Source organism: Macaca thibetana, chromosome 2 (genome assembly GCF_024542745.1).
Source record: "Macaca thibetana thibetana isolate TM-01 chromosome 2, ASM2454274v1, whole genome shotgun sequence".
Classification (NCBI taxonomy): domain Eukaryota; kingdom Metazoa; phylum Chordata; class Mammalia; order Primates; family Cercopithecidae; genus Macaca; species Macaca thibetana.
The window spans coordinates 141,448,296-141,463,584 of NC_065579.1; the positions used below are offsets into that span (position 1 = coordinate 141,448,296).

The following is a 15,289-nucleotide window of genomic DNA, read 5'->3' on the forward strand; positions in this document are numbered from 1 at the left end:
AAAGTCCTGTCTCATGGGTCAAACTCTGCCTGTGGCCAACGAGGGAGACAGGAGCTGTGCACCATCACTGCAGACTTGTCCTTGCCATTGCTTCCTCATGGTTGACCTGTATGCTTATGAGGGCTTTTGAGGTACTTTATGAATATAATTAATCTTATCGTATTTTACAATGGCAAAATAAGGCTTAAAAGTTCTATAAAAGGAGGTACGCATTGAAGATGAAATTGAAAACAGATAGAACTTGTTAAACTGCAAGTGATGAGAAATGAAGATGTTACATTTGCCTATGGGATGAATTGAGCTGTAAAACAAGTAATTCGGAAAGACAAAAACATTTCTGAATCAAAAGAAAAGTGCCCCGCCAATGCCACGGACAACCATCGGCAAGATGGAGGAGAAAGGAACGGGAAAGTGGATACGCTTGAGTGCATGCCTACGGGGCTAATGCGAAATCAGAAGAGGCTGGACACACGCAGAACCTTCTGAGTCAAGCATGCTGAAAGCAATGTGGCTGAATCCTTTGTTGGAGAGACAGCAATTTGTCAGGGGGAGTGGAGGGGTGGCAAGTGTAGGCAGATACTCCAGCTGCTGAGGAATCTCCTGGGGCTAGGATGACGATATAATTTATCATCCAAACTAGGTCACTTCTGAGGGTGAAGGGATTGCTATAAATAATTACACTAGGACAAGTATAAACTGAGCAAACCAGGACATATGGTTACCCTTGCCAATTTCTTTTTTCTGGAGAGGGGAAGGGATCATAGAGGTCATTACTTGCCACAGTGGATTTTCCTAGTGCAAACTGTTGGCTTGTTTTAGAAAAAGTAAAAATACAAAGAAGACCGACAATATGTACTTCATTGAGTAAGGAATAAAATATGCTAGGTTTTAAGCTTCAAAGGACCAATTTACACTACAGTTTGGTGGAATGCAACTGGGGACTGCAAGCTTAGAAAAACAGACCTCCAGGCCGGGTGCGGTGGCTCACACCTGTAATCCCAGCACTTTGGGAGGCCAAGGCAGGTGGATCACGAGGTCAGGAGATCGAAACCATCCTGGCTAACATGGTGAAACCCCATCTCTACTAAAAAACACAAAAAAATTAGCTGGGCGTGGTGGCAGGCACCTGTAGTCCCAGCTACTCGGGAGGCTGAGGGAGGAGAATGGCAGGAACCCAGGAGGCGGAGCTTACAGTGAGCTAAGATCGCGCCACTGCACTACAGCCTGGGCAACAAAGCGAGACTCCGTCTCAAAAAAAAAGCAAAAAACAAAAACAAACGGACTTCCAAAGAGCCTCCGGAACCTAACCTTGGTGTACGGGGGTCTGACTGTTCAGGTGAGTGAGCAGAAGTGAGTCCCAGTCCTAACAATCTGCTCAAATATGGACGACCTTGATTTTTTCACTATTATTTTGAAGGGAAAGAGAGTTGTTAGATAGTTAAAACCTGGGATAACTGATAATAAGGAGGTTGAGAAATCAGTCCTTTCACATATTGCTATTGACAGCATAAACTACTAAAATTCTTCTGGAAAGCACTGAAGCAAGAAATCCCATCTCCGGAGCAAGCCTAAAGAAATAAGCCAGAAACACAGAGTAAGAGGTAACGTTTACTGAGCATCTGGTAAATACCAGCCACTGTGCCAAGTGCGTTGTGGTATTGCTTCATTTCATACACACAGCTCTCCTCTCAGGTAGATAGGATTCTATCTCCATTCACATACAAGGCAACAAAGACAGAGATTAAGAAACCTGCTTAAGGTTTCCCACGAAAATACACTACATATATAAAATTGCTCACTGAAGCACTATTTATAATATTGAAAGCATCCCAAATGTCCAACAACAGGGGAAAGGATGCACTATGTTGGCATACTGTTACTATCACGGACAGTAATCACACCCAACAAGATGGAAAGTGATCACTTAATAACATGCAGTAAGAAACAAAGATACAAAAGTATAACAGGCCCGGAGTGGTGGCTCACATCTGTAGTCCTAGCACTTTGGGAGGCCAAGGCCGGGGGAATGTTTGAGCTCAGGAGTTTGAGACCAGCCTGGGCTGGAACATAGCAAGGCCCTGTCTCTATATAATTTTTTTTTTTTAAGCATACCAAAACAAAAAAAAAAATTCATAAAAAATGAGAAAAACAGGACAAAGGGACTATATAAAAATGCTTACTTTTGCTCTAATAAAATACATTTATTGTGGGTTTTTGTATGTGTGCTTTAATATGCTATCTCATTTGGTCATGGCAAAGATCCATAAAATAGGTACTGTTATTCTCAGTTTTACAGATGAGGAGATGGAGGTGAAAAGGTAACATGCCCCAGGTCCAACTGCCTCTCGGTATTAGGGTAGTGACATTTTAGATGATGATTTTACTCTTATAATTTTCCTCCATTTCCCTCACTTCTATAATGTTGGCATATTACTTTCTAGCATTTTAAAACAAATTCATGGGATGCACAGATGATGACTTGACAAATGTGAATGGAGCGGTGGCTGAGTTAACTTTCAACTTGTGTAAATCCTTATGTGTATAAAAATGGATTCCATTATCTTTGAAGAGATTAAATGTCATCAAATGCTGACTCTAACAAGGCTGGCCCTGAAGTGAAAGATCAGTTTCTAAAACTGTTGAGTTCTAAATATTTGTGTCATTCCTTCTTTCTGTACATTCCACAAACAAAAAGTTCCTCAATTTTAGAGTCACTTTCCGAGAGAAGGATTTATCATTTTAAAATATCAAGAATTATGTTTTACAATCCAAATCCTCCCCCTAAAAGAACAATTGCATGCCATGATTAAAGGACCTAGAAAATACTCCAGGCTCTCGGAGAACAAGGACTGGGGCTTTTTTATGTCTGCATCAGCTCCTTGTGCACTGCCTGGCACAGGGAACACACACATCAATAAATGTGTGCAGAACTGAATTTCTCTCACTGCTGTGCAGCTGAACTAGCTCAGCCACAGGGGATAGAAAGAAAATGGGCTTATGACTCATTTCTTCAGAACAAAATGAATAAAATCATGGGCACAGCATGAACCAGCATCTGATCATAACAATCAATTTTTCTTACCTTCGGAGATTTGTTTGCAACAAAACAACAGCAATGGATTAAAACTGACTGCTGACTTTATTTTATGCCTCTAGAACTGCCAGTACAGTACAACAGGCATCCAAAAGGATAATTTCTCCTTGACCTTGAAATGATACAAACTCCAAGGCCTGTAAGCCACCTGTAGGTGGCCTTCCCTGTGATTCAGGCATGCAGCCAGCAGTCAGGGACCTCATTACAAGTGTGCAGATGTGAAGGGCTGCACAGTACAGCGGCAAGGCCCTGGCTTTCGAGTCTGGCAACGTCCCAGGGTGACTGAGGTTAAGTTACTTAAACTTTCTGAGTCAGTTTCCTTCTCTGTAAAATGGCTTAACAATCATAGTAACCTTACAAAGTTGCTTTCAGATTTAATGAGTTAGGGCAGCGGTCCCCAAACTTTTTGGCACCAGGAACAGGTTTTGTGGAAGACAATTCTTCCATGGATGTGGGTCCAGGGGACAGTGGTTTCAGGATGACTCAAGCACATTACATTTATTGTGCACTTTATTATTACATTGTAATATATAATGAAAGAATTATACAACTCACCATAATACAGAATCAGTGGGAGCCCTGAGATTATTTTCCTGCAACTAGACAGTCCCTCTGGGGGTGATGGGAGACAGTGACAGATCAGGCATTTGATTCTCATAAAAAGCCAGGAACCTAGATTCCTCACATACCAGTTCAAATAGGGATTGCACTCCTATAAGAATCCAACGCAGCTGCTGATCTGACAGGACGTGGAGTAATGCAGGCAGTAATGCAAGTGACGGAGATTGGATGTCAATACAAATGAAGCTCGCCCACCACTCACCTCCCGCGGTGCGTCCTGGTTCCTAACAGGGGGTTCCCAAGGGTTGGGGAACCCAGAGTTAAGGTATTAGAGAATGCTTTTTAAGCAGTAAAACAGATACTACTTATGATATGTATATAGCATAGTTGAAGGATGGAGGGTAGAGGAAGCAGTGGGTCTTGGAGATAATTACCAGCTAACTTTTCTCCCTTTGAACTAACTGCAAGACTGCTGCCATTTCAGTTCAGTGAATATCTGAGTGGCTACAAAGTACCAGGAGCTGTGCTAGGCAATGGAGATCCAGGCTGGGCAACCCTAATCTGAACACCGGAAATGCAAAATGCCCCCTAACCTGAAACCCTTTGAGCACTGGCATGACACCACAAGTGGAAAATTCCACACCTGACCTCATGCAGTGAGTCGCACATATTATTAAAAATATCATATAAAATCACTTTCAGGCGATGTGTATGGGGTGTATATGAAACATAAATGAACTTCGTGTTTAGACTTGGGCCGTCCCCAAGATATCTCATTGTATATGTGCAAACATTCTAAAATCTCAAAAATTACAAAATCCAAAATACTTCTGGCCCCAAGTATTTCAGATAAGGGATACTCAACCTGTCCAGATATAGGCTCTACCTCAGGCAGCAAGGGGTATGAAAAAAAGATCATTTCAGTGCAGATTTTTATGTGGTAGTGTTTAAGGACTGCAGCCCAAACTGGATATTGATATGGCAAAATAATAATCATTTTCATGACTGTTTTTCAGATATAATTCACATACCATGTAATTCATCCATTTAAAGTAAATAATTCAGTATTTTTAATTCTATTTACAGAGTTGGACAATCATCTGTCCAATCTAATATTAGAATATTCCAGCCTCCCCTCAAGAAACCCCATACTCCTAAGTGATCACTCCCCATCTCCCTTCACTCCCCATCCCCAGCCCGAACGGAAACATTGCTGTCATTTTGGTTCAGTGAATATTTGGCTGGCTACAAAGTACCAGGAGCTGTGCTAGACAATGGAGATCCAGGTTGGATCTAATCTACTTTCTCGCCACAGATTTGGCTATTCTGGACATTTTATACACATTGAATCATATACTATCTGGGGTTATTTTTATGACCTTAGCAAAATGTTTTCAAGGGTCATCACACGGTAGTATTTATCAGTACTTCACTCCTGCTTATGGTTAAGTAATATACAGATGCACCAATTTTATTTATCCATTTCTCAGTTGATGAACATTTGTGTTATTTCCACTTTTGGGCAATTCATTATGAATAATGCTGCTATGTACCAGTTTTTGTGTGGACATATGTTTTCATTTCTCATAGTAGACATACAGGAGTAGGACTGCTGGGTCATATGGTAACTATGTTTCACATTTGGAGGAACCGCCAAGCTTTTTTCTAAAGCAGCTGTACCACTTTACAATCTTATCAGCAGTGTATGAGGGTCCCAATTTCTCCACATTCTCAACACTTGTTCTTGCCTTTCTTATTACAGCCATTGTAGCAGGTGTACAATGGCGTCTCTCTGATTTGGACTGGTATTTCCATTTCCCTAATACCTGTGATGTTGAACAACTTTTCATGTGTTTACTGGCCATTTGAATACCTTTTCTGAAGAAATGGCTATTCAAATCCTTCTCTTGTTTTTAAACTGGGTTGTCTTTTCATTGTTCTGTTGTTGTGGTTGTTTTGGTTTTTTTGAGACAGAGTCCTGCTCTGTTGCACAGGCTGGAGTGCAGTGGCATGATTTCGGGTCACTGCAACCTCCACCTCCTGGGGTCAAGCTATTCTCCTGCCTCAGCTTCCCAAGTAACTGGGATTACAGCTGCACACCACACCACCACACACAACTAATGTTTTATATTTTCAGTAGAGGCAGGGTTTCACCATGTTGGCCAGCCTGGTCTTGAACTCCTGACCTCAAGTGATCCACCAGCCTTGGCCTCCCAAAGTGTTGGGATTACAGGCGTGAGCCACTGTGCCCGGCCTTTCCATTGTATTTTAAAAATTCTTTATATACTCTGGATACTAGTCCCTTATCAGTTACATGATTCGTAAATATTTTCTTCCATTTTGTTAGCTGCCTTTTCACTTTTTTTTTTTTTTTTTTTTTTTTTTAAGACAGTCTCACTCTGTTACCCAGGCTAGAGTGCAGTGGCATGATCTCAGCTCACTGCAACCTCTGTTTCCTGGGTTCAAGCAATTCTCCTGCCTCAGCCTCCCTAGTAGCTGGGACTACAGATGCGTGCCACCACACCTGGCTAATTTTTTTTTTTTTTTTTTTTTTTTTTTGAGATAGTCTTGCTCTGTTGGCAGGCTGGAGTGCAGTGGCACCATCTCGGCTCACTGCAACCTCCACCTCACCAGGCTAATTCTGTATTTTTAGTAGAGATGGGGTTTCATCATGTTGGCCAGGTTGCTCGCAAACTCCTGACCGAGTGATCTGTCTGCCTCCACCTCCCAAAGCACTGGGATTACAGGCATGAGTCACCATGCCCAGCCTTCCTTTTCTATACATTAGAAAATACAAAAGTAGGGAGCAATAGGGAGGATCAGGTTCACTATATTGGTTCAGGAAGGAAGCAATATAATCTACTAATCAAATATTTACTGAGCACCTAGTACATGTAACGTACTATTGGAAGCATGCAAACAGAAGGAGCAAAACAAGACAAAAATTCCTTCCCTCCACATCCTCAGTAGTGGAACAAAGACCAAAGATCAACCAACCAATCAACCAACAATAAGATACAGTGTAGCCGACTATGGAACCTGCTATGGGAAAAACAAAAACAGGGAAAGACACAGGGAGTGGTGGAGTTGCAGTGGGGGTCAGGGAAGGCCTCTATGATAAGCCAGAACTGAGGCCCACTGGGGTGGGGTGGGGTGAGGAGGGAGGTGTGACCCAGTAGGTCCTGGGGAAGGACTGACCCAAGTGTGAACCAGGAGTGACGCCCACCACCCCAGACCTTTCAGAACAGTAAAGGGTTAAGAGCAAGCATTCCAGGAAGACGACTGCCTGGGTTCAAATGCTAGCTGGGCAATTATGAGCTATGAGACTCAGGGCAAGCCACTCAACTTCTCTGGGCATCAGTATCCTCAAATGAAAAATGGAAGCAATAATAACTAGTTTGTAAATTTCAGGGACTGAATGAATGTTACAATACCTGACACGGGGTACTAGTCTAAAAAGATTGGGTATTATTCATGCTTTCTATCCCTTCAGGAGTGCTGTGTTCTCAGAAATTAGCAAGTGACTACTGAGTACCCTGAGTTCTGGCTGAGGCACAGAGAAGCAGGGTTCTAAAGTCCTGAGGCAGTCAGCTCCCATACGCCGTTCCAACCACACTGCTTGTAAGGAATCCAGAATCCACACTTTAGAGAGCTGGCACTAATTGTTAAATTTTTTTCCCCAAGAATCACTCAACTGGCAACTTCCTCACTGCTTCATCTTATTCCTAGAAGTAGCTGAGGCTGTGTTCAGACAATCTGGCAATGAAAGAAGCCCATTCTCTCTCTCATAGGAGAGTGCCTGAAGGTGTTTTTCATCCCTTGAGGACCTTAACCAGCCACATGAAAGGGGGCTGCCATGTTTCAACCCATCTAAGTACCCAGCTAATTTTTTTTTAATTTAAGAAACAGGGTCTGGCTCTGTTGCCCAGGCTAGAGTGCAGTGGTGTGATCATAGTTCACTGCAGCCTGGAAGGTGGGATTACAGGTGTGAGCCACAGCACCCCGCAAATTTTGACAGGCATTATTTGTCTGTGTAAGAAGTTTTATAATTTTTACAGCTGACAACATTAATTCCACTTTGGAGAACACATCCAAGGAAGTCAGTGACTCCTTTGCCCCTTCCCCAACGAAAGTAATCTGTACAAAGTGATTCACAGCAGTGTTGCTAACAAAACAGTGATAAATGGAGCTAACCTAAGTGTCTATCAATCACTGGATGATTGAACAAACAACAGTGTCTCAACCTGAGGAAAACCCATGTGACCAACAATAATCCATAAAAATAATAACAACAGCAATCATTTTTGGAACACTGACTATTAATGAGGTAACATACTGGAGGCAGCCAGGCGCAGTGGCCCACACCTATAATCTCAGCACTCGGGGGCGGGGGGCCAAGGCGGGAGGATTGTTTGAGCTCAGGAGTTCCAGACCGGCCAAGGCACATAGCGAGACCCTGTCTCTACACAAAATAAATAAAATTAGCCAGCTGTGGTGGCGTGCACCTGTGGTCCCAGCAACTTGGCAGTCTGAGGTGGAAGGGTTGCTTGGCCCCGGAGGTCGAGGCTGCAGTGAGCTGTGATCTCACCACTGCACTCTAGGGTGGGCAACAGAGCGAGACCTTGTCTCAAAAAAAAAAAAAAAAAAAAAAAGATGTTGGAAGCTATTATATGTATTATCTCATCGAAAATTTCTTTGTGAGATAGTTATTTCTGTTTTACAAATAAGAAAACTGGGGGCTCAGAAAGGTTCAAGCTTGTGTTTCAGGAAATAAAATAATGAAAAACAAAACCACACACAAGAAAGAAAGGTTCAAATACCTTTAGAAAGCTGGTATTCAAACTAGTCCATCATGCACCAGATGAGTGACCTTAGACAGGGAACCACTCTGGGCCTCAGTTTTCTCATCTGTAAAATGGGGCAATGATACAGCACCCAAATCAAAAGGTTGTTGTGAGAATTAAACTAGTTATCAAATTTAAAGTACTGAGAGTAGTCCTTGGCACCCAATAATAAATGCTATTTTCCCTGCCATTAAGCCACAGACTTCAGTCACATCAATCTACTGCTTTCTCTCTAAACATATCATGTTCTTTCACACCCTTCTTGCCTTTTTCACACGTGTTGTTTTTCAAGTCTACCACTGACTCACTGTGACTGCATGCTATTAATGTGAAGCTCCTTAGAGCAGAAATTCCATCTGCAGTTCTTTAGGGTATGAAATGCTGTTTTGCTTGATAAATATTAAACCAAGGACCAATGCCTAACATTGTCATTTTAATAGTTGTACTTACATGACAAAGTTCAGGGTGACCCTTTAAAATGCATTTGGTGCTCCTTTCCTGTTCATTTAAATGCTAACTTCTAAGAAAAACTAAAGGGTTAGAAAGCTTGCTTTTTTTTTTTTTTTTTTTTTTGAGACACAAGACATAGTCTCACTGTGTCACCTAGGCTGGAGTGCACTGGCATGATCTCAGCTCACTGCAACCTCCACCTCGCCAGTTCAAGTGATTCTCCTGCCTCAACCTCTCAAGTAGCTGGGATTACAGGCATGCACCACCATGTCTGACTAATTTTTGTATTTTTAGTAGAGATGGAATTTTGCCATGTTGGCCAGGCTGGTCTTGAACTCCTGACCTCAAGTGATCTGCCTGCCTTGGCCTCTCAAACTGTTGGGATTACAGGGCCACCACACCTGGCTGGGTTAGGAATCAGTCTTAAAAAAGAAAAGAGAGAGAGAGAGAGAAAAAAAGGAGGTGGGTGGAGGAAAAATAATAAAAATAAAAAACAAGAAAAGATAAAGCTTTCTCCTTCCCAATTCGCAGCTTCTCATCCTCCACCTACTCTTTTCTCACCTATCATTTAGAATAATACTGACCTCAGGGCAGTTAAAGTAGTCCTTAAATACTGTATAAAATGTAAAGGATTGTTATTGCTACAAGTAATACCGATCTCGCCTCTGCCGAAGTAATTACTACCAGGCACTTGTCCAACAACATGGACAGACAGAGTTTTTCTGTTCCTTCTCCTGCACACTCCCCAGGAAAAATACTGAACTTCACAGATTAGGGACCATACATAATCTCACAACTAGAAAAAGATGGACAATGTCAAAGCTATAAATAAAAATGAGATTAGCAGACAATATGAATTTTGGCATATTCTCAGGGCTTGGGAGATTTCGGTGGTTTGCCAAGGGATAGAAACCGATCAATTCTAGGACACTGGGTTCTCAGAGGCCTATGAAAGTCAGGAAGAAAATGTACCTTTCAACACTTTGCCTGGCGTAGGTCTCATACCTATGAAAAAGATCTACCTACAGAGCCCATGTCATTTTCTACCCTCATTACTCTCTTCTAGTTCCAGCAAAAATCAGCTAAAATTGGTAGCAGCCTGAAGGCTAACTTAGGAGTCTTCAAAGAGGTGAAAGCAGCTCAAAAAGAAATTTGGTAAATTTCCTTAGTAATGTTCAGGATTTAGAAGGAACTCCCAGAATCCATCCAACGCTATGAACATGTTGACTAGAAGGGAAGAAATGGAGGACTGGTAGTGGTAGGGGCAGAGTAGAGAACAGTCCTGCATCTTCTCCCACCAAGTCAGCTTTCATAAAAGGCTTCCGTTCCATCATTTTTCACAGTGGAGTATGGGAAGGGAATCACTCTAATAAAGTGACTCCCTTTGCTCACACAGTGCATGTGGCCTCCTCATTCTGGCACGGGGCCACGCCACTCTTTGCCCGTGTCTTTCGTTGGAAGGCAGAGAGGCTGCCAGGTGAAGCTGGAAGCACCCAGAGAAAAAGGCGCTTCAGTGCCTTTCTCTACAGTGTTGCAAATACAGCCGTAGTCATGGTAGATGAATTTAGGGAAGAATGGAAGAACAAAACCTCTAAGGTCTCTTAAATTTCCATGAAATCTTATCTGTCTGTACTGGGATTCAGACACTAAACTGCTTTTCCAATGTTCTAAGCATAAAGTTCTTTGACTTACACTTAAAAATCAGGAAAGATTATATTTATTTAAGATGGTGGTTTTCAGACTTTTAAAAAAGTAGCAGACCACTTGTTTTGTAAATGAAATCTTACAAGGAACCTTACTACAGTAAACAGATAGATAGGGGCTCCTCTGGTTGCAGTGAGGGTGAGGGGCCAGGGGCTCTACCCTCTCAGTTTGGGACATAATATGTGTGACTTACTCCCAAACGGTTTAGAAAAAATACATATATATAGTATGTTTACACATATGGAGAAAACAGTGGTCCTCAAAGTGGGACCCCTGGAGGGGCATGAGCATCACTTGGGAATTTGTTTCTAAAAATAAAAATTCTTGGGCCCATCTTCAAACCTATTAAATCAACTGTCCGGGGTAGGGCCCAGGAGTCTGTGTTTTAACCTGAGACTTCCTGGTTGCTCAGATACACGCTAAAGTTTGAAAACCACTGATACAGAAAGAATGAGAAAACAAATACAGTGAAATGCTAAAACTGGCGAATCTGGGAAAAGGGCATAGGGAGTTTTCTGTATTATTCTTGAAACTTTTCTCTATTACTTCAAAATAAAAATTAACAACAACAACAAAATTACCCTGGGACAATAAGTGTGGAGATGTGGAGAGGGGACCTGGGAGGTAGGGAGGCAAATCACGAGGTTAGTGCCGGAACCACATGAGGTGATGTGATTTACAACTAAGACTGTAGCAGCTCCAGTGCCGAGTGAGAACAGGATATCTGCAGTCTTCAAATATAAATCTCTTCCTTGCAGAACATCTGGGCAGCAACCATACTAACCTGAATAGGAGAGTCCGGCAATCTCTATGAAGAGGTCTTCTTCAGAAAAGCTTTCGGGGAGCATGAGGAAAGCAGTGGTCACAGCACTCTTCAGATTTCTATCAAGGGCTGATCTAAGAGTGACATCCTCATTCATTGAGATAATTTTCACCTGAAAGAGGCAGAACATTGGGAAGAAAAGCATTGCTCAAGCATGGGTTACACATGCACTGGAACTATCTCAAACTCTTCCCACTGAAGATCTTGGAATATTGGTTCAGGTGACACAAAATTGTTCCTCTAATAAGTAATCCCAGAATCTCCTTGTTTTATGCCAAGGTCAAAGAAATCATATGACACAGGAAAGGATCAAAATGCCAAAGAAAACAAATATTCTTCTTACATGAGGAAACGCATCATAGGTTTAGAAAAAGAGTAAAAGTCCTTTGGAAACTTTAATATTTTTAAATTTATAATCTCACTATCGTCACTTAATTTTTTAGTCGACAGAGGCATTTTACCTCTTTATTTAGACCGCATCTGTAATCTTGGACCACATCTAACATAGGAAGTTCATGCTCTGTTTCACAATTTCTAGATACACTGATTTTGAACTTGACTAAGGAAAAATGAAAGAAAACTAGCTACACTAGAAAAAGAATGGATTTTAGAGATAGGTATGGGCTCAAGTCCAGGTACTTACCAGCTATGTGAGTTTGGGCAAATGATTTGCATCAAAGAACTGTCACAAAGATTGACTATAATAATAAATGTAAAGTGCCTAGAATACTAGCAACTGCTTTGCTCGTAAAGAAATTTTCTCCTCAATACAGAGTAGAAGCTTCCATCTGAGACTTTCCACAAATCCATTAAAATACAAAGAGTGACTGGGTGTGATGGCTCACACCTGTCATCTCAGCACTTTGGGAGGCCAAAGCATGAGACCAGCCTGGGCAACACAGTGAGACCCCATCTCTATAAAACAAAAACCAAAAAAACAAACACCTAGCCAGGCATAGTGATACACAAGTGTGGTCCCAGATACTTAGGAGTTTGAGGTAGGAAGACAGCTTCAGTCCAGGTGGTTAAGGCTGCAGTGGGTTGCAGTAAGCCATGATCATGACACTGCACGCCAGCCTGAAAGACACAGTGAGACTCCGTCTCAAAAAAAAAAAAATACTAAGAGCTCCAGTCTGCACTGTAGTTAAGATTCTTTTAAAGACTGCACTGTAGTTAAGAGATGTGTTCAAATCCCAACTCCATCTCTTACTAGCTCTGTGACTATGGGCATAATTCCTTATCAGTAAAATGGGGTAAATAACAGAATCAAGCTCATAAGGCTGCTAGAAAGATCAAGTGAGTTACTGCACACAAACCCTTCAGTGAAATGAGCTTCCTTGTGTGCGCTTCTCAGTGCACAAGGCAAGAGCTTCTCTGGGCCAGGGGTTCTCATCTTTAGCTAGCATTAGCATCACCTGGAGGACTTGTTAAAATGTGTATTATCGGATGCAACGCCCAGAGTTCTGTTTCAGGAGGCCTGGGTGAGGGCTGAAAAATGTACATTTCTAACATGTTCTTAATGCCCAGGGACCAGATTTTGAGAATTACTGCTCTAAGGTGTACACTTACTGCTGTCAAATTGCTCTTCAGAGTGGTTATACCAATTCACACTCCCACCATAATCTTTTTAAAACATCATACTGTTTCTGACTGACTTTCCACACAAAGGAAAGGGTCTAGAAGTCCCTAATAAAGACTCCCATATGTCTAAAATGTATCTACCATCTCTAAATCATGGGTACTATTGACACATTTTTCACCTATTCTAGAAAACAGGGCATAGGTTGCCTTTTGTTTGTCAAATACAGATAATTTTTGACAAAATTAAGATGGCACATAAAAGATACACTATGAGAAACTGCAAAATAAATATCAGAAAGCAAAGAAAGAGGAGAATGCTGCAGTATCCCAAGGCATAGTTTCTTCTCTTCTAATTGTAAAAAACAGCATTATAAAACACATAACTACTATTTTATAAATCAGGCTTCAGAATCTAAATTCTTTTACCTTTTTTCCCTACTTTTTTCTAAGGGAATATTTATAACATACAAACATCATATATGGTAGGTACGCCACTTGATTCAATATTACCCCCTCCTCCCTTACAATTCTGAGGACTTAATGGACCTTGGCCGGGCGCGGTGGCTCAAGCCTGTAATCCCAGCACTTTGGGAGGCCGAGGCGGGCGGATCACAAGGTCAGGAGATCGAGACCACAGTGAAACCCCGTCTCTACTAAAAATACAAAAAAAAATTAGCCGGGCGCGGTGGCGGGCGCCTGTAGTCCTAGCTACTCAGGAGGCTGAGGCAGGAGAATGGCGTGAACCCAGGAGGCGGAGCTTGCAGTGAGCCGAGATCGCGCCACTGCACTCCAGCCTGGGCAACAGCATGAAACTCCATCTCAAAAAAAAAAAAAAAAAAAAAAAAAAAAAAATTAAGCCTTTCAGCCCTTAGGTGAGTTCAGCATTACTGCAATCATCTGCAGAGAGTAACCCATGACCAGCCAGCAACATGACTTGCCTACAGTTGCATAATGAATTGGCAACAAAAATCAGGATCACACCCTTTTACTTGGCAAATTCAGCTCTGAATATTCTGAATTATTCTCATGCATTGATTTATGGTTCTATTCTGGTTAACTTATCTTGAAAGATGATTAAAACAAATTTTAAGGTCCTATAAAAACACCTATGCTTATTCCTTGAAAAACTTTCCTAAACCTTATACAGTTGGCTTTTCATATCCGTGGGTTCTGCACCCATGGATTCAACCAATCACAGATGGGAAACATTCAGGGAAAAAAAAAAAAAAAAAAAAAATCCACAAACTTCCAAAAGGCAAACGTAGAATCTGGCGCCACAGGCCAATTAGTATGTTGAAGGCAGGTGAATGACGTGATGTCTAAGCACAGTATTAGGTACTATCAGTCATCTAGAGATGCTCTAAAATACATAGGAGGATGTGCACAGGTTATATGTTAATACTGGGCCATTTTATATCAGAGACGTGAATCTGAGGGTGGGGGCAGGTCCTAAAACCAATCCCCATAGACACCAAGGGATGGCTGTATTCCATACTGAATTATTAATCTAGGAAGGCAACTGCCTCCTCTTACTGACAGAAAACTTAGGCCCGGAGGGGGTTAAACGATTTCTCCAAGAGACTAGTGGCAAACTGGATCGGGATCCAGTCCCAGGATTCACCCAGTGCTCTTTCCACAACTCTGTGATGTCTCTTTACTTCCACATTCCCATTCTTCATCCCCATTCATCACACATCCTTCTCAATAATCCTTCACCTCTGTTTTTGATGGCTTAGAAACCCAGTGAAATTAGGAGCTATTTTGAGACGATAACAACTCAAAGATGCAAAGAAAAGTTTGGGGAAATTTTCCTAGTTAACAAAATACCACTTGTTCTCCAAGGAAGTTGTTCTACCTAGACTGTAAGAAAGCAGTCTGCTATTTAAGGTTAAGAGGGTGAAAATAAAAGCATCCTTACTCAAAGGAAAAATGTCAATTCGGAAGATTCTGCTACTGTGCTGATCTGGTTCTTCAACGAAAGGTGAACTAGGAACTTGTCTCAGCAGCACTGTTATTTGTTGTTCAGAGTGAAAAGCCAGTGAACTCTTGGGACACTGCCAGAGAGGCCTGGGAAAAGAAGAAAGTGCTCAGATTTGTGAATAGCTGTTTGTATCTTACTGGGAATGCCCCAACCTGAACTGCATAGATAACATTAGCACGACTGCCAGGGAGGAAAATCTTTACTGGAGAGAAAGGGGCATTGCTTAAAGCGACTTTCAAAGGAGAGATTTG

General features: G+C 41.8%; 2 protein-coding genes across 5 annotated transcripts in view; one reads left to right on the forward strand and one right to left on the reverse strand.

Moving 5' to 3' along the window:
* TSEN2 (tRNA splicing endonuclease subunit 2) overlaps window positions 1-15,289 on the forward strand; it is a 728,632-nt gene that overhangs the window by 37,501 nt on the left and 675,842 nt on the right. The gene's annotated exons all lie outside the window — the stretch shown is intronic.
* The window catches only part of TAMM41 (TAM41 mitochondrial translocator assembly and maintenance homolog), a 59,230-nt gene that overhangs the window by 30,345 nt on the left and 13,596 nt on the right, over window positions 1-15,289 (reverse strand). For 3 of the 4 annotated variants that reach the window (XM_050781493.1, XM_050781491.1, XM_050781492.1), the window contains exon 4: window positions 11,438-11,588. In XM_050781493.1, the coding sequence (XP_050637450.1) occupies window positions 11,438-11,588 (151 nt within the window). Of the gene's footprint in view, window positions 1-11,437; window positions 11,589-14,975; window positions 15,062-15,289 lie in introns of those variants that run through there. The other variant, XM_050781494.1, reaches the window with a different exon arrangement.